Source organism: Ictidomys tridecemlineatus, chromosome 4, assembly GCF_052094955.1.
Source record: "Ictidomys tridecemlineatus isolate mIctTri1 chromosome 4, mIctTri1.hap1, whole genome shotgun sequence".
NCBI classification, from domain to species: Eukaryota; Metazoa; Chordata; class Mammalia; order Rodentia; family Sciuridae; genus Ictidomys; species Ictidomys tridecemlineatus.
The window spans coordinates 45053477-45079995 of record NC_135480.1 but is presented as its reverse complement, the minus strand read 5'-3'; the positions used below and the strand labels follow the sequence as shown (position 1 = coordinate 45079995).

The 26519-nt window shown below is 43.9% G+C and overlaps 1 protein-coding gene across 1 annotated transcript in view; it reads right to left on the bottom strand.

The window, feature by feature from the left end:
* Positions 1-4393: 4393 nt before the first annotated feature.
* Positions 4394-26519, bottom strand: part of Sergef (secretion regulating guanine nucleotide exchange factor) — a 224265-nt gene continuing 202139 nt past the window's right edge. The window contains 2 exon segments of the mRNA XM_005326752.4: positions 4394-4508; positions 4511-4758. Of these exon segments, the coding sequence (XP_005326809.2) occupies positions 4455-4508; positions 4511-4758 (302 nt within the window). The 3' untranslated portion in view covers positions 4394-4454.

Below are 26519 nucleotides of genomic sequence, written 5' to 3'. Positions count from 1 at the left end.
CCTTGAAGTGCTGTGGTCTGCTCACTGGGGGAAAGCTAAGCCCTAGGAGAAAGTTGCCCCATGCGAGGGGACTGGGCAGGGTGGCCCCTTGCACTACACATCCTTTTGGGCAGGGGACAGTTCCCAGAGGCACAGAGTGTATGAAGATCTGACAAAAACCCAGCACATCCTCTAGGGAGTTACCTGTCATGGAGCTTTCTCCCTGAATCATGCTATGTTGATGCATCCTTGAATCTGGCCATGTCAGTGCACATCCTGCTCCCACAATCCATGCAGACCTTGGTCACCTCCCTCTTAGGGCCATTGTTGTATCTGATGAAGCCCGAGACAGAGATCTGACTGTCAGGTCTGGGTGCCCTAGCTAAATGTATCCTTGCAGGGCCTGGTGACCCACTTCATTGAATACCCTTTCTCCCAATCTGAGGGCATCTTGGAAGGAGTGCAGTCACCTCCCAGGGATCTTGATTTGCTTCGGTTGTTCACTTGATTTCGGTGTGGGGCAGAGTGGCAGATCCAACACTTTTTCCTATTCATTAGAGACTTGATGAATGCGGGTGGAAAGCTCCTGAAGGTCAGGGCAGTCAACCTCTGAGCATTTTTTGAGAGAAGGAAATGAGGCCCAGAGAGGAAAATGATCTTTCCAGGGCTACTAATAAGTGAGTGTCCGTATTCCCCTGGTTTCAGTTCCTTGGACACCTCCCAGCATGACCTGAATCAATGATCTGAAGAGTGGGTGGGAGGCAGAAGAGGGTGCTAAATTTTCATCTAATAGTTTCTTATCTCCTCAAAGTATTTTCTAAACTTCCTGATGCCCTGTGAAGTCTAAGAACAGAGTGTATGGGGAGGGTGGAGCTTCTGCCCAGGGGTTAGGTGGCTAAGGGGCCATGACAAGAAAATGTTTATGCTCCCCAAGGATCTGCCATCAAAGAAGAGCCTCTGGTGAACACCAAGTCTTTGGGAATATGGGTTTCCAGGGACACAGTAGCTCCTGGAGAAAGGAGATTAATATACACTGCATATCTACATGGTGGGGGGACATCTTAGAAATGTTGTCTAATGATAGCTCAAAATAGTCCCATTTTAGAGACAAGAGAAAAAGGTACAAAGGAGTAAAGTAACTGGCCCAAGCCATATGGCCAATGAATGATGAAGTCAAGATTTTAACACAAGTTATCTGACCCCAGAGCTTAGGTTAATCTGACTCAAGATAATAGAGGCTTCCTGGGGATGACCCTGAGAGGTGCAACTGATAGGAATACTAGAGTTGCTGGTCCTAAATCTCAGGCTCTCAGGACTTGGCCTCCTGACCTTCTTCATGGAGCACCATGGGTATGACAAGCAGGGGTCACTTCACATCCTGCCTTTTCTCCCACACACAGAGGGACAACTTTACTCTCTTTCTTAAACATCTCACTGCCCTAACAATGAAGTTTAAGCTCCCTTGATTAGTTTTTATAGAGGCTACCAGCCTCCCCAATCTCTGCTCCTCATGCCCACCTCCCTTTGTGTGCTCCAGTCACTCTGAAAGTCTGAATTTATAGCAGTTACCCATATGTGCCTGAGGACTTGGAACCCTCTCTTTGTAACATCCCCACCACGTCCCCACTAACTTTGAATGCTAACTCTCAACTTCCATCCATCACTAAGTCATTTCACTCAGAAGTGCAGAAGGGCTTGGAGTGGTGGGAGGGCTTTATTCTGAGCAACAGGCCTGGATTCACAAGCACCATTTCATCTATGGTTGGTCTGATGGCTCTCACAACCAACCAGGGCCAAGAGTGGTGGTGGGGGGTTCAAGGGAAGATGGGGTGCCTGTGATCAGGAAGGAAGAGTGAGTGTGGTAGATAGGGATGGACACATCCCACCAATATCCAGTACATGCTGGACTTTCAACAATCACCCCAGGGGTCAGGCCAAAGACCTGTGAGCACACAATGGGTGGGGCGGGGGCTTGTTCAGCTCTTGAACTAATTTACTTAGTTGATCAGAAAAAAAGTAATTTTAAAAATGAATGGGCATTTTCTCAAGCTAGCTCATTAGTTAACCAGGTGGTATATATTAACCTTAATTGACTGTCAAATAACTATGATTCCACAGCATAGTTCATTTATTAGTGGGATAAAACAGAAGATGGGTAAGGATGAAGGTATTGCAAAGGCCACTCATTTACACCTCCTCCCCCAACTTCAGGGTGACCCTAACGGTACACTAATGAGTTCATTCATTTATTGGGCATTTATTGGGCACTTCTGTACTAGGACCAACACTTAGTGAAGGTGCTTTAGAATTGACTAAGACCTGGTCTTCTGTTTTCAAAGAGCTCATGGTCTAACAGAAATGGGGGAGTAGACATTTACAAAGTCTGAGAATGACCAATAGAAATTAGAGGGTCCAGAAAAAAATCTAGGAGACACTTGTTGACACTTCCTTACTCATTGTGTAACAAGAACCTTCAGACTCATCAAAACCAATAAGTGAAGTGATTTGGAGAGAGCCTTTCTGTTGATGCTGCTGTTAGGAGGGGTAAAAGGAAGACTCTAAAGTGACTGGGTGGCCTATGGTGTCTTTTGGTGCCAAAAGCCAATCATTCTCCTGCTTATGGACTATCTGGTGCCCTGCCTGCTTCAAGAAGGATTTGTCTCAGTTCTAAGAGTCTGAGGTTCTAGATCAACAGGCTTAAGGCTGATACACCACCTGATCCTATTCAGCCTAAGAAGGAGCCTGAGGCACTTCTTTTTGATGTTCATAAGGAGAATTTGGGAGACACATTAGGATTCAGCAACAGATGACTTGAGATTTTGGTTTCTTCCAGCAGGTACTCAAAGAAGTAGGAGGGAGCCCTGCACTGTAACCATATGAGAGAGCTTAAATTATTCCTTGCTAATGGAAACTCTGACTAGCAAATACGGGCCTCAGTACTATTCCAGGTGTGATTGATTTTCAGCCTGTTTGATGCAGACCATTCAGCCTACAGGCCGGGGGCAGTTGTCAGTAACCTTGGCTGTATCATCTCTGGACCATTCAATTTTCCATTTCTGTGAACTCAGTCACCTTGGCAAATCCAATTCAGTGTGTAGACAGGGTATATTGACCTCTGTTGGCTGTGAGAGATGAAGATCAAGGACTTTGCCATGTTTCTAGGATGCAGGACTGGGAGTAGGACCCCATGAATTGGTGCTTAAGGTCAGCCTATTGGTGCTCCAGGTTCAGACCTGTAGGAGCTCAGGATTGTCCTCCTCTATACTCTTAGGAGTTGAACTCACTTCTGGCCCCAAGGCTGCTCTCTGCCCAACTCTTGTCTGGCTCAAGACCTTGGATGAGGTCACTTCCCAGTAAGGACCCTGGATCAGGAGTGAAGTGTATGGCCTTGAGATGGTCCTGCCCCCTCTGTAGGCCTCCATTTTCCTACAACAATGAAAATGTTGGATAAGATGAATAGTTTTTAAACTTTCTCAAGGACTCCATCATCTAAAGAAATCTTATATGATGCTAAATACATTATATATAGGTAGAACTGAAGCTTCTTTGAAAAAAGTGGAGGTGGGTAATCCAGTCCTTTGTCTACTTGGCCTCCTTTACTTGTAGTCCATAAAGGAGCCACTGAATTCTCAGAAGACTCAATGGGGCTCTGAAGAATGCAATTTGAAGGTTCATTAGACTAGATGGTGATTAAGGGTCCTCCAGCTTTGATGTTTTAGGATTCTTAACTTCTTAAAGTCACTGGACCTTACTCATCACAGACCCCAGGTCCGAAACTATCCACGTTAGCCATTATAATCACCCAGGTTGGCTCCAGAGTCCTGCCTGGCTTAGATGATGATGAAACTTCTGAGGGTTTCATTGGTTTGAGATTAGCTTTCCCAGGGACTCCTCTTCTGGGTCTTTCCAAGAGTCATGTCCTTTTATCTACTTACTCATTCCATGACCCCATACCCCAGCCCTCTTTCCCTTGGCCCTAGCTAGCAAGATGAAAGCACCTTCCTTTCAAAGTGTCCAGGTGAAACACCTCAGTATTCTTGAATGGACAAACTGCAAGCTCTGTCCCTTAGAGTGAAACCCCAGCATGGGTTTATGGCTGCTTCTGCATGACCAAGGAACCCTCTGTCTAGCTGAATTAAACACTGCTGGACCAAAACAGTCATGGCACTAGTGTGGGGTTTTCTGGCTCTACCAGGCAGGGAGAGGCTGGAACCTTCTGCTGGAATTTTAGATTTTCATGTCCTTTTGTGGGGACCCATCCTTCACTGAATAAAAGGGATGTGTTCTCCTTAAAAGCCTAGATACTGGGAAAACAGCCTCTGCTGTTCTGGTTTGTGGTCAGCTCAATGAGCTGTGCCTCCACGTCCTTCTCAGGTCAATCCCATAACCCAACAAAGTCAGTCTCCAGAAAAACTTTTGGAGAAAAAAAGCCACTTTATTAGGTTGTCTATCACAGCCCTTCACTCCTGGGATTGTCAGAATGGCTTTGGGCTGAAGTTTCTGATTGTCTTTCCTTCCAGTTTCTCCTTTTGTCCATGCCTTCCTGAGATTTGGTGTCCTCCGTGGCATCCAGGGGAGAGCAGGTGGCCCTGGGATCTTGGCCCAGTGCAAGATATGCTGGCAGCTGACAGAGGGCCAGGGAGTGGCCAGCGCCACATCCCACAAGGAGTCCTGATGCTGACTGCAGAAGCTGCACAGGCTTTGGGGCCCAGACGTTGGCTTCGGTGCCATCCCCACACATGCCATGCTCGTTCCAGCCCCAGGAGTGACACACCCCACCTGTGAAGAAGAGATGAGACTGCTGTGGAAGTGGGTTTGTATAACAGGGCTGAACACTCACCCGAAGGCGAAAGCGTCATCATAAACCCCAGTTCACACATGTAAAAGCCAAGGCTCAATGACCCTTGATGGCATGCTCACTGCCCCTGCCTCACCACTGCTCCCCTCTATGCCCCAGATATGCTTTTATTCCCTGTAAAGCCTTCCTATCTTTCAATGTCCTCACTTTTGAAGGTTCCAAATTTCCTCATTCTTTTGACTCCAATCTAAATGTCATTCCAATGCTAGGTTCACCATCCACCTGTTCCATATTGGATTTTTGCTACTGTCTTTGTCCTTTTTCCTCATGAGGACCCTGTGCTCTAAAGATGCACATGCCACACTTGTGCATATCCATGGGGTGATGTGTTTACTGTCCCCTCCTCACTAGCTCCACATTCTGTAGTGAGGAAAAGAGCGTGTGTTTTGCTCACTGTTGGGTCACTAGCATGGTGCCTGGTGCTCAGGAAGGGTTTGTTGGGTAGGGCCATGAACAAACTCAGACTTGCACAACCACAAAGTGGCCACACCAGCAACAGTCCAGGTCACTTGATCCAGGATGCTCCATCCTATCAGATCCCTCTCCTAGGAGCTAAGCACCTTCAGGTGGTTATTTTAACTTTTCTATGGTTGTTTTAACTTTTTCTCCTGGATATAAAAATAAAACATCTTTATGGAATGAAAAAAGAGAAATGGAAGAGTGTAAAGAAACGCAGGACTGCACAATCTCATCCCTCACCATGAATATTTGGTATCTCTCTTTTAAACCTTTAATTTGTGAAATTTTTAAATATTTGTGTACATTTTTATACTGCTTTTATCCCTTAACATTATACCATAAACATTTCTCCATGGACTTGTACATTATTAAAAAAGTAAATTAAAAACTAATTTGCTTGAAATTTTGAAATGATTTAATATGCAGAAAAGTATATATCCTCACCCAAACTCAGAACATGGGTTAACATTTTGCCATATCTGTTTCAATCCTTCCCTTAAAGAAAATAAAGTTTAAGTCCCACTTCACATTTTTGCCCCTCCACCCCGCTCTCCTTCACAGAAGTAACCACTGTTTTGAAGGTGGTGTACATTATTTGTATTCTTGTATATTTTTCAATACATGTGTCCTTAACTACTATGTAATATTTTGTCTTAAAGATCTCCAAAAATAGTATCCAAATATGTATCTTTTGTGTGACTTGCTCTTTATCCTCAATGTTGTTTTAGAAATTTATCTGAGCTGATAGGAACAGATCTAGCTCATTCAGTTTAACCACGCAGAGTAGCTCATGTAAAATCCTATTCTAAAAATTCACTTCCCTCGAAATGATAGTTCTTTAATAATGATCACTGTTGCTACTTTGTAATATATCATATATAAAAATGTTACATAACAATAATACTAACATGCTTGCTATTATAAACAGTAATTCAATTAACTTTGAACAACAATACTTCAATGAAAAATTTTTAACATGTCTATTGGTAGAAATTGACATTTGTGCCAGGTGATCCCTAGAACCGTCCGTGAGTCACAGAGACTCATATGTTTTAACTTTAAGATGGTCAAATAGCTCTTTAAAGTCATTTGTACTCCCATCAGCAATAAATATGAATTTGTTTCTTTGTATCTTTGCCTTTAGACTCTTGCTATTCTGATAAGTATATCTGATTGGCGTGCATTTCCTGCTAGTGAGATGGAGCACTGTTTCATGTTTCTTTGCCATGCCTTCTACAGATTACCTATTTACATCCTTTGCTTGTTTTGTTCTTTGGTTGTTTGCCTTTTTCTTATTGATTCTTTCTTTTGTTTATATAAACCCTCCTTCTGTTGTTATGTGCACTGCAAGTACTACAGTATGTCTCTTCACTTTGTTTATGGTGCTTTTGTTATACAGATTTATTTATAATGGCTGCCTAATTGCCCATTATGAAGATTAAACAATTTACTTATCTCCTATTATCAGATACTTAGGTTGCTTCTAATTTTTCATTATTTTGTATAGAATTGCTATAAACATCTTTATGCATGAATCTTTGTCACTCTAATTATTTTCTCAAATTAGATTCTCAGAATGGGAATTCCTGGTCAAAGGGTATAGACCTTTCTGAGAATCCTGTCAGAATACTTTTCAAAAAAGCTACTTGAATTACAACTTCAGCAATCTGGGAGTCTATCTCACTCTTGTATTGCCAGTATTTATTAATATTATAATATTTAAAAATTCTTTTCAATTCAAAGACAAAAAATGGTATCTCATTTTAATTTGAATTTTGATTACCATTGAAGCTGAAAAATAATTCTTATGTTTCTCAGATATTTGTACTTCCTCTTTTTGTACTGTCTGCTGTCTATCTTTTTTTCTGGTTAGGATAAGAGTTTAAGTACTCACACCCAACAATGAGCTGGGTTCAAATCGTAGCTAAACCATTCATGAGCTGGCTGTGCACTGTAGGCAGGTCACTCAGCTCTCAGTGCCTCTGTTTCTCCATCTGTTAAATGGAGGTAATGATAGTATCTTTCTTATAGTGTTGTTTACAAGGATTAAATAACTAAGTGACTAAGTATGTATAAAATACTTGGTACAGAGTCTGGCATAATATGCTACATAAGTACTTGCTTAATGCTGTTATGTCTTAAGAGCTTTGTTGTTTAAAAACTTTTATTTTAAGGGTATTAATTCTTCCTCTGTCATATTTGACATTAACATTTTTTGTGTTTGATTTAAATTTTAGGTCTTTTGATATACCTGTTTATGGTTCAATATGGTAAAATTTATTCATCTTTTATGTTCAATTCTTCCATTGCTAATGAGAACTGAGTTCATCTCTATATAGATCAGAAAATACTGTTTCTGATTATCTGATCATTTGAATTTTTAAATCTTTACAATTAACTAATTTTCCATTCAAAATTGTTTTTCAGACCATTCTTGCAAGAGAGGAAGGCTGGCTGGGCCCTGGGATTACCCTTCCTGCTCCTTTTCCTTAGTAGGAAGGCAGGCACTGGTCAAAAGCTTGGGTCTGGGGAAACACAGATGTCTACCTGTTTGGCAGGTGCAGGAGGAAGCTCACACAGAGAGGATGAGCCCCAGGCTGCATTTCCTGCTGCCAGGCCAGTGCTTCAGCCAGGGTAGAGTGTGTAGAGGAGCCTTGGTACCTTTGGGCCCAGTGAGGTACTTGGTGTGGGCTTTGTGCCCAGCCCTGGTGAGTGGCACAGCTGACTGTCAGCAGGGATGGGGGTGGGAGGAAGGCAGAGCTGACCTCCCAGCAGGACAAGGCACAATGGGCAGCTGGCAGGTCCCTTTCCTCCTGCCAAAGGGAACATGCTCTAAGGAAGCCACACTCTGGGCTGGGGTAGCCAGAGGCTCAGCGCCAGGACATTCATGCCCACTGGGTTGAGAAGCCTGTCAGAGGCCCAGGGATCCCTTTCTCAGTGCTTCCAGAGATAGCGTACTCAAGGTTATATTCTTTACATGCTTGAATTCTAACAGCTCTGTGAGCCACCACATTTGATAGATGATTTTTATTTTTAATACACAAGACTGGGGTTCTAGGGCCCAGACGGTAAGTCTCCAACATCTGTGCTAAATTCTGCATATTTTATATCAGGGCTTGCCAGACTCGCATAAAGTGCAGATAGGAAATGTTTTTGGTTCAAAGGTCACATTATGTCTCTGTCACATATTCTCTCTCTCTTTTTTTTAAATTTATTTTTTAGGTATAGTTGGACAAAATGCCTTTGTTTTATTTATTTATTTTTATGTGGTGCTAAGGATCGAACCCAGAGCCTCGCAGGTGTTAGGTGAGTGCTCTACCACTGAGCCCCAGTCCCTATTCCCCTGCTCTCTCTCTCTCTCTCTCTCTCTCTCTCTCTCTCTCTCTCTCTCTCTCTCTCGTTTATTTATTTATTTTACAACCCTTTAAAAGTCATTCTTAGGTGGTGACTTCACAAAGAAACAGGCCATAAGTCAGAGTTGATAGTAGTTTGCTGATCCCTCAGTATCGACCTAATAGTTCAGTATTTACTATGGACAATGCTATGCTGTCCTGGGTCCCATGTTACCACACAGCTGTGTGATAATGGCACTTAGGTCCCTACCTACCTCACAGGGTTTTCAAGATGAAAATTAATGCCCCAGCACAGAGTTTGATAAATGGTGACAGTTCACACCCATGTGGGAAGCCGACCACAGGGAGGGGAGAAAAAGGTAAGGAAGTCCACACCAGTGGCAAAAGGCACAAAGGAGAGGGCAGGGCCCAGCAGATGGGAAGGTGCAGGGTAAATGACAGGAAGTGTAGGTTTCCAAACGTTTTGAACAAACCTCCTATAGAAAATTACTAGGCAGTCAAACTTAGAAAGCAAAGAGTGGTCATCTCCTGAGCAGAAAGGCATGCAGAAGGACATCTTTAAGACATGAGCCCCTCTAGCATTTGAGAATAGGTCTGAACCCTGCTCCCCCCACCCCACACACAAGCACATCACTTAGCGCACTATGTCAGGGCACAGTGAGGATAGAAAGCCTGCTGGTGTGGCAAGAGACTGCCATGCAGGCTGCGCTCCGGCAGGCATGGAAGAAAGGAGCATGGCCTGCTGCAAGCCTCACCTTGGCTGGCTCGAGTACAGAACACCTAGTTTTCAAAGCAGGTGGGTGAGAGGATGACTCCTGGCTTTACAGAGGATACCCACCAGGTCCTTGAGGACACTAATGCCATCTGGTTGAAGGAGACTGGCTTTGCTAGCTCCAGGTCCCAGAGTGGGTAGAGAGCCCCATAGTTCACACAGGGTTCCCCAGCCTCTTGGAGTGAAGGCCCTCTATCCATACGGCTCGATCTGGCCTGTGACAAGTAATGGAGGTCATGACCCACCACATGCCTTAGCCTAAAAACACTACATGCAGTGGAACCTCAGAATTGACAGAGTCCCTGGCACAAGTTAGACATAATATCCAAATCTGTTAGGCCATTGTGGCACCTGCTGGATCTTCTTGGCAACCTGGGTTTTCTCAGGGCCTTATGGTGCTGGGACTGTAGCCCAGTGTTAAGGAGGGGGTGGCATCTTTGCTAGAGGGACTTGCCTAGGAGGGACAAATTCCTGACATGTGTTGTAGAGTCCCCTGGCTGTCTCCTGAACCACAATGAAGATTGTATTTCCCAACCTCCCTTGTAGCCGAGTATGACCAATGAGGCTCAAGCTGAAATGTTCTGTAATAGCTTATGGAACTCCCCTTAGAAGAGATGGCATATCCTTTTGCCCCTTCTTGTTTGTCCCTCCCCCATCTTGTCACTGGGAATGTGGGTATAATAGCTGTATTTCTAGATACCATCTCTGACCTTGAGGATAAGGGTTGCAACCTAGGGATGGTGCCTTTTAATTTCATATAAATGTTACCCCATTCCCACAGAAACCCTCCAGGGGTTATTACCTCCATTTTTTATAGATAAAATGACTAGGCTCAAAGAGGGAAAATAACTCATCCATGGTCACACAGCCTTTCTAGTCAGGACTAGAATCAAGGACTCCCAAATCTCAGGCTTTTTCACCAGCTCTAAACCTTGTGAAAATGCTGACAAAATCTCTGAGTACTTGGTGTATGCCAGACCCTCTGATAAGTACTCTGTAAGTATGAATTCACCAAACCCTCACAACAAGGCTGTGAGGCACAATCGGACATGATTCCCATTTCCCAGAGATCTGGGAGCTGTGCAAGGTCGTGCAGTAGGAAGTGCAACTAGATGGACCCCAGGCAGTCTGACTCCAGGACCTCTTCTGTTAGACTGTTCTCTTGAGCCAAAACAGCGCTTCCTGTCACTAGGCAAAGGGACAGTAACAGCCCCCATGAGGGTATAGGAGGTTGGTGAGAGGGCATTCTGCAGAGGACCGGTTTTCTAGCCCTGTGAGCCCTGGGGCTGGCCCTCCCACTTCTGGTGGATGCTGGGAAGAGGAGTCGGGGTGAGAAAAGTCAGGGTTCACATTGTCTCCTGCTGGTCCCAGAGCTCTCACACACTTGGCCACAGTCAGAGCTACTCCTCTGTAATGCCAGGCTGAGAGAAGGAGGCAGGGTGTGGTGAGTACCCTCACACACAGGAAGGCTCTGCACTCAGCAAGCTGGTACATGCTAGTGAGGACAAAGCTGGGCAAGTCTGGGGAACACTTCTGAGTATCTAGTCACCCAAACTCACAGGGATCCTACACTTTTAGCAGCGGTTAGTGGGATAGTCCTTAGGGCCCTGCTGTGAGCAAAGAACAGTGAAGAGCCAGATTTCAGGCCTCCTGAAGAGCTCTGGGTCTAGGCAGCAACAGTGAGATAGAGAGAAGGGGTGTGGGCCCTCCCTCTCCTGCCTGGACCACTGCAACTGCTATTCCACCTTGTGTATGGAGGCCCCTGGCCTGGCTGGGAGCAATCAGGTGAAAAGAAAGACTGGGATAGATCCTCCCATGGGACTTTCCTGTCCCTGCTTATGACACCTTGTCTAGGACCCATATCTGGTTCTCCATGGCCTGTCCCTTTCAGCCTCACCCCCACCCCCTTTCCCAGCTCATTTTTCCAGCACCATGGGCTTGCTACCTGCTCCCTGAATCCACCCAAGCCATTCATACTGGCATGCTCCTGCCCATGGTGAGTCCATTTATTTCATCATTGGGTGCCTTTTGTGGTTCAAGTCCTGTGTTAGACAACAAGACCCAGAGAAGGGGGAGAAAAAAACTCCATTTGTGTTCACTGGGCCCCAGTCCACTAGGGAAGACAGTCATGGCAAAAGATCATTATGGGAACTGATGGCATATGGACCCAAGGAGGCACATACAACAGTCTTCACAATAGCACTGTTTGTAATTGGGGAACCCTAGAATATCCATTAATAGAAAGAAAAATGTTCAAGAAGCTAGGAGTTGACCCTATGATTAAGTTATATGTAGCTATTAAAAATAATGAGGCAGAGCTCAATGGGCCAACATGGGAAGGTATCCATCACATTTAAGAGAAAACAGGTTGCCGAACAATAGAGAAATAGTGTGATTCCAGTTATATGAAGCTGCTGTGTATATGTACTGATCCTAAAGGATACATCCCATCCTGAGAACAGTTTTTGAGGCAGAAATAGAAAACTGTGGGGAGGGTGATTCTCATTTTTTTTTTGTTGTTGTGTATTTTCCAAATTTTTAAACAAGTAATCTCACAGGATGACTCAAAAAATAGTATTTTTATAAGAGACAGAGGAAGCATAGAGGAGAGGAAGATATGCTCTATTGCGGACAGGAGGTTGGTGTCACTGAAAGTTCCAAGGTTAATTCTTAACTGGGTTTTGAAGGATGAATAAAAATAGAAGTCCCTTGAAATTTGCCCACTCTGAGCTGCCTCCATAGATCACAATGGATACAGAAGTGAAATGTGTCTGGGTGTAGGACTGGATCCTCCTGGGCTGTTGGAAGGCTGTTAGTTTCACTTCCTCAGAGCACCTATGGTACTCAGACCTCTCTAAGCACACACATCACACTGCTCCTGATTCTACAGGTGTTTCTACTTGTTACTGTCTCACCACTCTGCAAGTTAGGGGTGAGAATGGGGTGCTTGAAGCAGAGAGAGGGCTAATGGATCAGCCCTCAGGTGCATGGAACAGGCACTTAGGATACAGGCTTTGAGTAAAGTGAATCCATGTGGGCCTTTCCCTTGACCCTCTCTGAACCCACTGCTCTGTGTGAAGAAAAGCAGGGGAGGGACTGAGAACTGGTGTCATCAACCCCACTCCTGTGCTTGGCTACTTAGCTTTATTCCCTGGTCTGTGGCCAGAGCTGCCTCCTGGCCACAGGCCTTAAGAGCAGAAAACTGTTAGACTGTCCCTGGTCATGCTGACACAGAAGAGAAGCAGCTCCTACTGTAGATGGCATGAAGACAATGGCCCCCATTGGGCCTGGCTGGGTGAAGAGACACTGTCAGTGTTGGCCTTTTAATAATTAGTCCATCCATCACTTTCTAGAGCCAATAATGCCAGAAGGCAAGGAGCTGAGGCAGCAGGAAGAAGCCATTCCTGAATAAGAAATTATTCCGGAGATGTTGTGGGTCTGTGGCCAAACTATCACAGGGAGGGCTATCAGTAGGAACAGGATGGACTAGGTTCCCTCCAGTCCCGAGAATGGGTGAGAAGAGTTGACAGAGGTGAGGCAAGGAGACCAATGAGGAGGCTGTGATTATCTACCAGGTAAGACAGATGAGGGCCTGGGAAGAAGGGACTTGGGAAGGTGAGAATCTGGCCACTTCTCACTCACTCCATCATCTTTCACTGGTGGTCTTACAAGGGCTCCTAACTGCTCCAGTGGCTTCTCCTTTTAATCAGAATAACATTAGCTGGTCCTCAGCTTCCCAATGACATCATATCCCATTGTGTTCCACTTTTCTGACATCACTCTGTCACTCTGGCTTCCTTACATTTTTTCAAACAGTACTCACCTCCGGATCTTTGTACTTGCTATTCCTGCTATCAGGAACATCCTTGTCTCTGCTTTCCCCAGGTTCACTCCCTTATGTTGTTCAGTTATTTATTTAAATGTCACTTATCTGAGAAGCCTTCTCTGATGATATTAAATAGCGATTTACCCCATCCCTGTCTCTTATCTTCTCACTTGCTGTATTTTTCTTTTTTTTTTTAAAGATAGAGTGAGAGAGGAGGGAGAGAGAGAGAGAGAGAGAGAGAGAGAGAGAGAGAGAGAGAGAGAGAGAATTTTTTTTTAATATTTATTTTTTAGTTCTTGGCAGACACAACATCTTTGTTGGTATGTGGTGCTGAGGATCGAACCCGGGCCGCACGCATGCCAGGCGAGCGCGCTACCGCTTGAGCCACATCCCCAGCCCTGTATTTTTCTTTTTCAATTGTTTATTACTTCTTTCCTGACCAAAATACAAGCTCTTTGAGAGGAGGGGATCTGTTTGGTTTGTGTCTGTACCCAGCACCTGAAACAGTACTTGGCATATATCAGAGCTCAATAAATACTGTTGTGTGAATTAACACATGAATGAATGAACAGCTAATGAAGGCCAAAAGGAAACCCACAGAAGTGGGTAAAAGCAGCTATGGGAATGGCCAATTCCAGCTCAGCACCAGGAACAACTCTGCAATGACTGGAAGGCTGCCTGGGAAGGTCCTGGGCCCCTAGCTGGCAAGGACATTCCAGAGTAGGTAGAGGCTGGGAATGCAACAAATCAAAAGTCCTCCTGAACCTGGAGAGCTTGTGTGGTAGTGTGGCTAAGTATGGAAGGGCATAAGAAAGAAAGAGAAGGAAGGTGGGAGCAGATGTGCAGAGTGGAGAAATGTTCACTTCTCAGGCTGGGTTCCTCACACACAGAAGAATGGTTCTGGTGATACATAAAAGTGTGCTGCATAGACTGATTTGAAGCTGCAAGGCTAGGGACTGTCCTAGAACCTCTTCTGGAACCCCAGTGCTCAAAAGGTTGTTCAGTACTTTTTATTCTTCTTCTCTTTGCATAAGAGGAAACTGAGACCCTTAGGGAGACAATACCATGTGGAAGTCCTTGCTGCCTGCCTTCTCACTGCTCTCCACTGCCCCCCTCTGCATCAAAGTAGGCATCTCTTCTGATAGTTTAGCAGCCCGGTGAGGCAGGCATTTGGATCAACCCTGTATGGGAGAGAAAACTGAATCTGGGTGAGGTTTAGAAACAGCCAAGCTGGAAGAGGCAGCGCCCAGCGCTCCCCCTCCCCCAGGAGTAGGAGGTGCTGAGGCTGCTGTGGACATATTCCTCAGTCACCTGCAGAGAGAGCGTGCTATGGCACATTGACTCCACTGGGTGACTATTCTTAGATCTAGGGAGCTAGGGATGATGGATTTAGAACTTACGAGGTGGAAACGTGTTGGCCTGTTTTATAAACAACTGAAATCTTCTCTAAAGACTATCTTTCTGAATTCTGTGTTCTCTGTTAGAACTGCTTTTTTCCTAGACTTATTGGCTGCCCTGGGAGAAGGAACAGGAAAGGAAATTAACCCTCTCAGGGGTCTCCTATCATGTATGATGCTACAGGCTTTTGCATGACCTATCTCATTTAACATAGCAGCCCTGGGAAAAAGTTTTTTTTTTTTTTTTTTTAAATCATTCTCTATGGATGAAGACACAGTGGCTAGGAGAAGTTCAGAAATTAGCACAGTCTAGCTGCCAAAGAAAATCTGGCCCTGAAGGTGGTTGGGGAAGTAGGACATAAGTACAGCACCTTTAGATTTTAATCTCTTTAGGTGTTTACAGATGGCTCTCCTGTTCTCTAAGATTTCTTCACTGTAGGTGACATATCTTCCCTCTGTACACTGGGTGGTGTGAACTGTCCTCAATGTCTGCCAGGGCCCCTCACTCAGCAGGTTGCAGGTTGTCATCATCCCTCTACAAGTGTGATATCCAGAACCAGCCATGGGCCCTATAAATGATGGCTCACCAAGATGCACACATCCAGAGTCTCCATCTCCTTTAGTGCAGTCATGTCAGCTGCCTTGAGTCCAGGTCTGCTGACTCTCACTGGAACCACAGTCCCATCTACTGCTCTTGTCTCCCCTGGTCTAGCCTGAGTGTTGGTGTTTCATACCTGGTTGCAACTTTCAAATTGTCTTGACTAAGTATCATCTTATTAAACAGATATAGTGATCTCCTCAGGGCAGCAGAGGGGCATGCAGTTCTGTACCCAAGAGCAGCCACATTGTTGCCTTTCCTAGAGCCTGGTTTCCACAAGAGTTTCCCTACATTGTTCTCTCAGAGCCTGTTTGGAACTCATCAGTGTGCAGAAGGAAGGCTGGGGAATTAGAGAAATAGTGGGGGTTGGGTAAGAAGGTCCAGAAGAATCCACATTCAGGGAAATGAAAGTGCTGGAGTTCACATGGGAAAAGATAGTCCAAATATAAGAAGGAATTCTCTCTGGGGTTCCAATCACTACTGAGTATGAGCTTTGTGTTTGGTGCTGTGCTCTATTCTGTTCAATCCACTTAGTATACACTGACTGACTCCGACAGAGCTCAAGTGCTAGGTTACGTGGTTAAGCACCCATCCCACAGCAACAGCAGAGGGAGAAGATGAGTGAGCCCAGAAAGGCCATGCAGACAGAAGACAGTCAGTCTCTCTCTCTCTCTCTCCATATATATTTACATATAAATTATATACATACAAATTTATATATAAATTATAATATATATATAATTTTTTAAAACAATAAAATTTTATCAAACTTCATGCCAATAAAAAAGTTATAGAATAGCCAAAAAATCTATGGATTAATACCTTTTATTTACATTGATATATTTTTTCTCTTAAATAGACTATTTTTAGGAGAAATTTTAGTTTCACAGAAAAATTAAGCAGAAAATACAGTTTTCATATAGTCCCTACCTTTCCACATTCACAGCATCTTCCACTAGCAACATCCCAGCACCAGAATGGTATATTTATTATAATCAATGAACCTACATTGACACATCATTGTTGCTCAAAATATATAGTTTACATTAGGGTTCATTCTTGGTGTTGTACAATCTATGGGTTTTGACAAATGTATAATGACACAATCTACCATTACATTAAAAGTTAAGCATCCTTTATCTGAAAATCTGAAATCTAAAATGCTCCAAAATCCAAAGCTTTTTGAGCAGTGACATGACACCATAAGTGGAAAATTCCATGCCTAAGTCCATGAGATGAGTTGCAATCAAAACACAGGCACACTAAAAAGACTGTAAACTGGATGCTGTAGTGCATGCCTATAATCCCAGCAACTCAGGAGGCTGAGACAAGAGGACAGCAAGTTCAAGACCAGTTTCAGCAACTTAGCAAGACCCTGTCTCAAAAAATAAAAAGCACTGCGGATGAAAGTCAGTGATTTTTAAAGTGCTCCTGGATTCATCTCCAGTAACACCCCACCCCACCCCACCCCCACCCCTACCAAAAAAAAAAAAAAAGATTGTCTAAAATTTGCCTCAGGCTATGTATACAAGGTGTTTTGAAACATAAATGAATTTTGTGCTCAGGCTTGGGTCCCATCTGCAAGATATTTTATTCTTTGTATGCAAATATTCCAAAAGTAAAAATAAAAAATTGAAATCTCAAACACTTTTGATCCCAAGCATAAGGGACACTCAACCCATATTATACTGAAAAGTTTAACTACCCTGAACATCCTCTGTGTTTTGCCTATTTATCTCTTCACCTGGTAGAGATGATGAATAAATAATTGGGTGAATAATTATAGAGTGCTCATAATATTCAAACACAGTTCTAGTTGTAGGGAAACCTAGTAGTGAACATAACACAAGGTCCCTCTCTGAAAGAGGCTTACACTCTAATGGGAATGCAACAAGCAAGGACACAAGAAAATCAGATGTGACTGTAATAAGTTATAAAGGAAACAAAACAGTGATATGTTTCAGACGCACGGGGGTCAGGAAGTCTCTCCAATAAGATGGCCTCTAAGTTGTGACCTGAAAGACAAGGAGACAGCTATACAAGTACTTTAGGGAAGACCCTTCTGACAGAGGAAATAACAAATACAAAGGCCAGAATTAGGAAGAGGCTTTGCATTTCCAGGTACAAGAAAGATGACCACAGTGAGTCATGTTAGGTGGGTGGGGTGGATGCCTGTGGGGGGCATGGCTGGAGAGTGAAAGAGACTACTTAGGGATGCCTGATGAAAACTTAGGAATTCATTTGAGTATGCAGAGAAGTCTCTCTTTGGAGTTCTAAGCAGGGGATGATCAGTTCTAACTTGAACTTCAAAAGGCTGCTTGCTCTCTGTAGGCTGATTACAAGGGCAAAATGAAGGGAGCTGACTTAGGAGGTTACTGCATTGCAGAAGACTAAGCAGGACAGGATGGTGACTCAGTAGGCTGGCAGCAGTGGGACAGACAGAAAGGAACACATTTACAATCTGCTTTGGAGGAGGGTTGTTAGGACTCGCTAATGAACTGTATATAAGAAGTGAGTGACAGGACTCAAGGGAGGAAAGTAGTTCTACCTATGAAGTTGGGAAGGAACAGCCTTGGGGAGAAAATTGTGACACCCATTTTGGACATTTTTAAGGTGCAAGTGCCTATAAAACGTGAATGGTGGATATATTTCCAAAACAGAGATCACTGGTGGGCTTAAGAGATTAGACCTGAGCATGGGAAACTGTGATTGACAAATGCAGGAGCTACCAGGTGAGCAGGGGGCAGCTCAGGAAGCAATGCTGTGCTCCTGGTGCTGCAGGCCTAATAAGGTATCTTTTCTACTCTAAATCACACCTCTATCTTTTTTTTTTTCTTGAATGAAATGCATGACAGAAACATATGCATAATGGGTTAATAAATATAAATTTTCTTTATATTTATTATAAATAAATATTAATGAATGTCTCTAGTTCATTAAAACTAATAATGTTTGAAAGAAAAATTGCCATTTTGGGATAATCATAGTCACTGACCTAAGTTCACTGGAAGCAACATTCTTCCCTAATCCTGACAAGGGCCAGGACTGTGGGGCGTGGACACAGGGGCACAGTGCTGTTATCTTTGCACTGTGTGTCAGGGGGAGAAATGGCATTCCCAGAGGATACAGTGTTTGCAGGAAAAATGCTGCAGACCCAGCTGCCAGAGTCTCTTGGGGACATCTTCTCGTTCCTGGGAAGCATGAGGCTACTCAGAAATGAGGGCCTGTCAGGCAGGTAGCCCTGAAGGTTCTTAAGTCCTGATCTTGAAAAGAAAAACACAACTAAACAATAAAATACCTGGTGAGTTCCCCTGGGTCTCCTGCCTGCATGACTGTTCCTGTCTCTAGGTGGGACAAGGAGAAGCCAGGTGAATAATACACATCTCAAGTCCTTACTCAGTAGGTCAAAGAACCTGGAAATTCCAATCATTGCAGCTTAGTAGGTAGGGACCTAGACAGCTTGGATTTGACATTGCTTATCATCTGCTGTGTATGCCTAAGCCTCAGTTTCTTCATCTATAAATAAGGACAATCATCTTTCCCTTGTCCTTTTCTTTCTTTCTTTCTTTCTTTTTTTTTTTAAACAAATACATAGAGCACTGAGCACAGAGTCTGTCACATGATACATGTTCAACTGATACTTGTTCCCTCCCCCACCTCACCATCTGCCACTGGGATGGCCCCATGTTTTCTCCTTGGGAGCTAGTTCCTAGCCTTCCTGGGTCTGGTCTGTCTTTGCTGTCAGATGTTAGTAAATGTGGAAGAATCCTTTAATACTGAGGCAAATGACAAAATCATGCCATCCATCCTCTTCTTTCCCATCCTCAAGCACCCCCTATGTGGACTAAGTAGGTAACGTTTCACACAGTTCTAGCTGAGGGTTTACATTAGTATCTGTCTGAGGCATCCTGACAGGCACAAGCCACTAAGCATTGCTATGGAAACCGTTTTGTTATTCTCTGCTGTGTCATTTGTTTTCTGGCTTAGTTGCTGTTGTGATACAGGGGGAAGGGCAGTGGATAAGGCACTCATGGATCAGACTCCTAGTGGGACCTGTCTCCTATAGAATTGCACGACAGGGCTAATCTCTTGCTTCTCTCTGGATCTTACCTTCCTCAACTCTAAGAAGTAGACATAGGCCACTATCTCCAAAGTGAGTCATATCCCTGAGGACCATCATACTTATTCACAGAATCCTGGTACCCACTCCAGACCAACTCTCCAAGGGAGATTCTGATGTATTCCAGAATGTGAGAACCACTGCTATAGGAGATAGACTAGATGAACTTTTTTCATACCCCATGAACTAAATGGGTAACAATGAAACAACTCTGGATGTAGCAGTGTAAGGGGCACTGAGCTCCATCTGCTCAGCCTCCCACCATTCCCAGATGGCTCCAAGGAATCCTGTAGCTTCCCAAAGCATAGATCAGAAATCAATGGACCAGATGCTTTCTAGAGCCTTCTCTAGAAGAGAAATCAGCATTCATTCATTCATCCAGAGATGCCTATTAAGTGCCTTTGTTATAACAAGTATTTGTTTGAAGTCAGAAGCTCTCCTATTTACTAGACATATTATCTTGGGCAAATCACTTGATCTCTCTGGAGGCTCAAATTTCTCAACTGAAAAATGACAGTATAATATTTATTTTTCTTACCTTATAGAATTCTTCTAATGATCAAATAATCAACTAAAGCTTATGAAAAAAAGTAGATACCTGGAGGGGACTCTGCAAATGCTTAGGAGACTACTATTATTATTAGTAGCAGTATATCAAACTACCTAAAGTCTGTTGAATTAAATTAAGTCTTCAGAGGACTCTAAGGATTGTTCTGTTCCTACTCTCCATAACTAAACTTCCAGAGACATTGAAGGGTTTGGAGAATGACTGGCCTGAAAACCTGTCTGCCGGACATCAACTTTCTTATAGGGATATTTCTGAGGGTTAAGAATACCCCTCAATTTTTTGCCTTCTAAATAAAACTTTTCTTATTGTCCAAACTTCCTTTAATGATTATATACTACTTTTATAAATCACACATTTGTGTGTAGGTGTGTGTGAGGGTGTGTCTGTATTTTTTTTGGAACTGAGTCCAATCCTTAGTGGGCACTTTACCACTAAGCTTCATCCCCAGCCCTTTTATAAATTTTGAGATAGGGTTTTGCTAACTTGCCCAAGCTGGTCTTAAACTTGTGATCCTCCTGCCTCAGCCTCCTGAATCACTGGGATTACAGTCATCATGTCCAACAAAAAAAGAAAAAGAAAAAGAAAATCTAAAAGCCAACCCTTTTGGGTTGGAGGTGTGACTCAGTGATAGAGCGTTCACCTAGCATGCTAAAGGCCCTGGTTTTATCCCCAGCACAGCAAACAAACAAAAAACTCAATCCTGTTAGAATACTGTCTGATATACACAGTTCTCTGTGAAACTCTTCTCTTTATCTTATACTTTAAAATTAATTCAAATGAAGCACTCAGCACAAGGCCACATGCAAAGTTCTGCCATAATGGGAGCAGCATGGCTGTAGGAGCCTCCGGCTGGTGTGTCTAACTTAAGGCTTGGCTCTCCACCACCTCAGCATGTGGTCTTGGGTTAAGTCACTGCCTCTCTCAGACCTAACTCTGAGCCCATACAATTTGAAAATACCAGCTTCAGTGGTCTCCAAGGGCCCTTTTGGATACACCTCAGTATAATAGAGTAAACTTTTCAACACACCCAAGCTGATTCCAAAAGCACATGTGAATCTGCTGAGGCTGCAGCCCTGCTGAGTTTCAGGTGTCTCATGGATATAATGCCTCTCTCTCCATCACTCATTTGGACTTGGAGCTTCAGACTTTCCAAAGCTCTAAAAGCCCCATCACAGGCCTGAAACAAGAAGATAAGGAAGCAAGCACATCTTGATGACAGTTGGTTCACTTAAGAGCTGCCAGCTTATAATTGACAGGGTCATGATCGAAATCAAGGTATTCTGACCAGCTCAGCTAAGTATACTTCACTTCACTGGAATTAGATCCTAAAAAGAATTACAGACCCCCAAAACCTTCATTTGGTGGAAAGACCACCAGAGTTTTAGTCAGACAATGGGAACAAGCCTTTCTTCCATCTCCTCCTGCTGTGTGGTTCAGCCCCTCCCAATCACTGAGCCTCAGTGTCTTCACCCATAGCAGGGGGTCATTATTGCTCCTGACAATTCCAGTGCTATGGTGAAGCTCTTGCAAGAGAGAATGGGAACTTTTCACTCATTAGAGTTAGATGTTAGTTACCACAAATACCATAGAGTGTGGCCAAAGGGAGGGAGGAATCCCATGTTCTTCAAAAAAGCCAAAGCTCTGGATAATCTGAGTGTTGAGCCATGGGGTACTGGCTACAGCACCTGAATGGGCAAGTCACTTTACTGTCTAGGCTGGGCTACAGAGGACAGACTCTCAGCTTGGCCAAGCTCCAGTCCTGAAGAGGCCAAACTGCAAGAAAGCTAAAAACTTTGGACTTAAGTATTGATAGAGCTCACCAGTGTGGATGGCTCCTTTTTCTAATCACTCATGCATTCATCCAGTCCACAAATGTCTTTTGAACATAAATTCCAGACAGAGTGATATTTGAGTGCCTTATATATGCTGGGAAGGAGGAAGGAAAAAAGATGAATGATAGGCCCCCTTTTTAAGGAAAATAACATTTAATCATGAACATATTCTAAGGTCATACTACATAAATATGAACTATGCTGTACTACTTTTGTTATGCCATATTATATCCATAATAACTCAATAGGGTAGGAATGTTCAGGATTCCTTTTTCACCTATGAAGAAGGTGAGGCTCAGCGAGGCTAAGGCTCACCTGAAACTAAATGGTAAAGCCAGAGATTAAACCAAGACCAGTCTGTCCAGATCCTAAGTTCTTAGCCCCTGTGTTCCATGGCTTCTGTATTCCTGTGTACCTCAGGCAAGCATCTTCCCCTTTGGGTCTCTATTCTCCCTAAGAAATATAGAGTTTCAGTGAATCTAGTGGGCACGGGAGCTATCACAACACACACACACACACACACACACACACACACACACACACACACACACACACACAATGTGAGCCAAGAAAGAAGAGAAGAAATGCCTACCCAAAGGAAGGCATTAGGTGTGGCTCCCAGTTCCCATTCCTCAGGAAAGGCCTCAGACAATCTGGGTGGAGTGAAGACATGGGGTAGGATTTTTGCCCGTCTGGGCTCAATGTATACATTTTAGAAAGACATAACTAATACCTGTCTTCTTCACCAATGTCTGTTCTTTCACCCAAAATGCCTGCCCCATCTACATACTCCCTTTCCCTCCCGCCAGCCTTTGTTCATGCAATCCTCTTACTTTTCCCCATATCCCCTTGCCTTTTCCTCTAGGAGGTCTCTTCTAATCTTGTAGTTTTCCACCAACAGACTGTAATAGACAGGAAAGCTCTAACAATCACTCAAATATACACTGCATCTGGAGACCCCCCGCCTGTAAGACCCTGGTCCTTGGTGAATGGCTCCCTGTCTTCACAACTTGTTCAGCCTTGAATGGAGAAAGAGCAGTGGCCCTTTTCCATTTGAATCTTTTACAGCAGCAGATGCCAGTAAGGTTGCCTGGAGAGTCTGGAAATACCATGTTTCCATGGTAACAGTAGACCAAGGTTTGGGATGCTTTATCCCTGGTGAGCTACCCTGGCAGTACCATTCCATGCTACTGGTGAAATCTTCCTTGATGAATAACAACACCACAAAACCATTTGTGGACAAGAAACTGCTCAGCATTAGCACTGAGGTTCAGCTCCTGCAAACACACTTGTGGGCCACTTACCTAGTCCCCTGGCTGATAAGGAAGCCAGGCCCTGGCTCTCTGTACTGTGGCTTACTTAGGGGGTAATATAGTTTTTAACTGGCTCAGCCAACAAAGCAGGCCCTCTCCCACTCCAGCCCCCAAATTACCACTTTTCTTATTTGATGTCGCCAACCAGGGATCTGCCCATGTGGACCCTGGCAATTAGCACAGCACCCGCATTTGTTGGGAAATTAAGAGCCACTGATTAGCCTAATTCCATGCCATTTATAGGCAGTGAGTGTCAGCCTGAGATTGGCTTTTCCAAATGGTGGCCCAGAGGGTGGCATGTTCATGGTTTGAGTTTGAAATGGAAGCAAGATCCTGGTGAGCTAGACTGTGAATCAGAAAGGGAGGCAGGACTCTGAGTGTGGCTATATGTCAGCCACTGCCTCCCCAATTTGCACACATAAGGGAATTAAAGAGCAGAAGAAGGTGTTTCCAAATTGAGGCCATGCCCATTCCAAGTCAATTCCGGCTCAAAAAGGGAGTCTTATTTTCCTGTGTACCCTCCTTGCTGACCCCAACTAGGAATGTGCAGTAATAGGACTAGTGTGCTCTAAACTGAGAGATGCAGTGGTTAGCGGCCTGACTCAAACTCTTAACTGGCTGAGCAGGACCCTGACACTATGCTTAGACTCTCTTGACATCTCATCACCCACAGGACTGAATTTCTTATCTGTCCCCCAAGTTGCTGCCTGGCTAGAGACTCTTGACATTTGAATGACTGATGATAATTACCTAGGACTCCTGCCAACAGACCCCCAGCCCAAATGGGTCCTCCAGGGTGTTGAAATTCCAAGGATCATATAGGTCCCTATACCTTGGAGAGTTGATCTTTCCTGATTCCAGCAGGGGCTAACTTCATATCTAGTTAGAGTTCCCCTGAACTTCTGCCCTCTCTTGCTAGTTTTCTAGAAGAGGAGCCAATCTGCTTATACACAGCATACAGGGTCATAACCAAGTGGAGCTGACAAACTGAATGCATGCCCAGGCACTGGGAAGCTTCCAAATTTCTCCAAGGACTAGGCAGTGAGACCTGGATGCACAGGCCTTGACGACGTCCCTAATTCAAACTCTGGCTTGCTTTAAAACAGAGCTGAACCAGGCCTTTCCAATAATTCATAAAACATCTGTTGCCATTTGGTAGATGACATAGGGGAGAGAAAATGAACTTTTCATGATATCTTCCATTAAGAAATGGTAGAAACTTCCTAGTGGATGAAGAAAAGTTAGAGGAGAAGGGGATGAAGGGCATTGTAAACAAGGAGAATGTGAACAAAGACTTAGCTGGGGGAGATTGATAAGCTTGAAGAGATAATAAAGTTAGTTCCATTTGGTAGAAGAAGATGACAAAAAAGTGAGAGAGGGAAATAAATTTGGGATAATAGGTAGGGGGCACATCATTTCAGATGACTCAGAAAAAATAATCCTCAAAAGACCTGAATAAAGATTTTGAACTTATTCAGCAGCCAATTGGAAGTCACTAAGGCTTCGGCCAAGGGAAAAGCAGAATCAGAGCCGTGCTTCAGAAGTTAAATCTGGCAATATCATCATTGTTGTTGTTGTCACAACAGGTAATATTTATGAAGCACTGACACTATGCTGGGAACCTTTCTTAACACATTAGACTAAAGGTGAAAGAAGTCTACAGGGAAATCAGTTTGGAGACAAAGGCAAAGTCCAGGATGAACAAGGCCTAAGCTGTCTTAGCAGCAGTGGGATACAGAAGAAGGACGGATGGAAAGAAAGCAAGGAGTCAGGACTTGGCATCAGTGATGTTGTGGTTGTAGAGGAGTGACAGAAATCAGAAGCCTTAGCTGGCAGGATGGAGGACAGAGGCCACAGCTTAGTCTAGTATGTATGATTCTTTGATAATAGGCCTGGTAGACAAATCTAGAATCCAACTCCAAGACACCGTCAAAATAACCCTCTTGTCACTCCCTAGTTCAAGAAGGTACTTGGAAGGTAACATACCATGAAACAAGGACAGGAATCCTTGGAAGACTTATTTTCTCATGTAGTTCCTTTTCCTAACAACATAGAACTTAAAGGTTGGAGTGAGAAGACCTGGAGTGGGGGCCTTTCCTTGCTTTGACCCTCGTGCCTTCTTGGTAAAGTTCTTTCTGTCATAATATGCAGACTAGGTCCTTTAGCTAAGGAGGAAGCCCTAGGTTTTAACCTGCTTTGTTTGTAGGTACCCCTAGGATGGACCCTAACTCCTGGGGACCCAGAACCTCAGATATAAAACAAGGGCTGACCATAACCCAGTATCTCAGGAGGCTGAGACAGGAGGCCCGCAGGTTCAAGATCAGCCTCAACAACTCAGCGAGGCCCCTAACTCAAAATAAAAAAAAAAAAGAAAGGGATAGAATGTGTTTCAGTGGAAAATTACCGCTGGGTTAAATTCCTAGTTCCAGTTTGTGTTTTGTGCCTCAAACAAACCTTCTTCCCAGATCAGGAGAAATATCCCACCCAGATTGATCTACCCTCAATCTGTGCTCTATAGTCTCTGTTAGTGCTTAGGCATCTTCCTTTCCCTTCAGTCACGAATCCTCTCATCCATTTCTCCTGTATCAGTTCAAATCCTAGGGTAGCATTTAAGTTCTTCCTTCCTCTAGAAAGTCTACAACAATCACTCCTTCACTGAGGCTATGGAGAATTTCCAGAGCAGCAAGGGAACTTAGGAGATCAGAGACCCAACTTTATGGAAGAAGAAACTGGGTTCTGGAGAAGACAGAAAAAGGTCCATCATTACAATCACAGACCACAGAATTTCCCTGATAGCCTCCTATGAACTTTATAGCTCTGTTTTATGTTTACCTGTCACAGACTGACATTCTGAATAAAATGACTTCTGTAGCTCTGCACTCTTCACAGTGCCTAGCACAGAGTCCTGGAATGCAGATGTCTCAGGAAATATAATTCTCAGTAGCCAAGGGCTCAGGAAGACAACAGGTCCAGAGAAAAAGCGGCACACAGGTGAAGGAGGAAAATAAAAATCCTCCTTCCAGCAATTCTTCACTGTTCTGGGATGCAAGCCAGGCCCAGCCACTGGACTCAGGATGGGAATACAGATGATGCATTCAAAGGAGACTTTCACATCCGAAAGAGATTTCTGCATACGATATTAGTGTTCTAGCCCAGAGTCTCCTGGGATAGCAGCTTCCAGAGTTGGCAGAGGGGGTCATACTGAGGTCAGCTTATAGCCTAAGGGCATTGATGGTTGTGGCTAAGAGATTTTTCTTTAAAAATTTAATTTCAGATTTGGGGAGCTAAAAGAGTCATTCAAGATCATCCGAAATAATTTCCAAATGTTTCAAGTAGGGAAATTGAGGTCTTGGTAAGGAAAGACACTTGAACAAGATCATAAAATAAATTGAAGTCATAATCAGGACCTAGTTCCAGGTCTCTTGACCCTAACCCAGGGCTCTT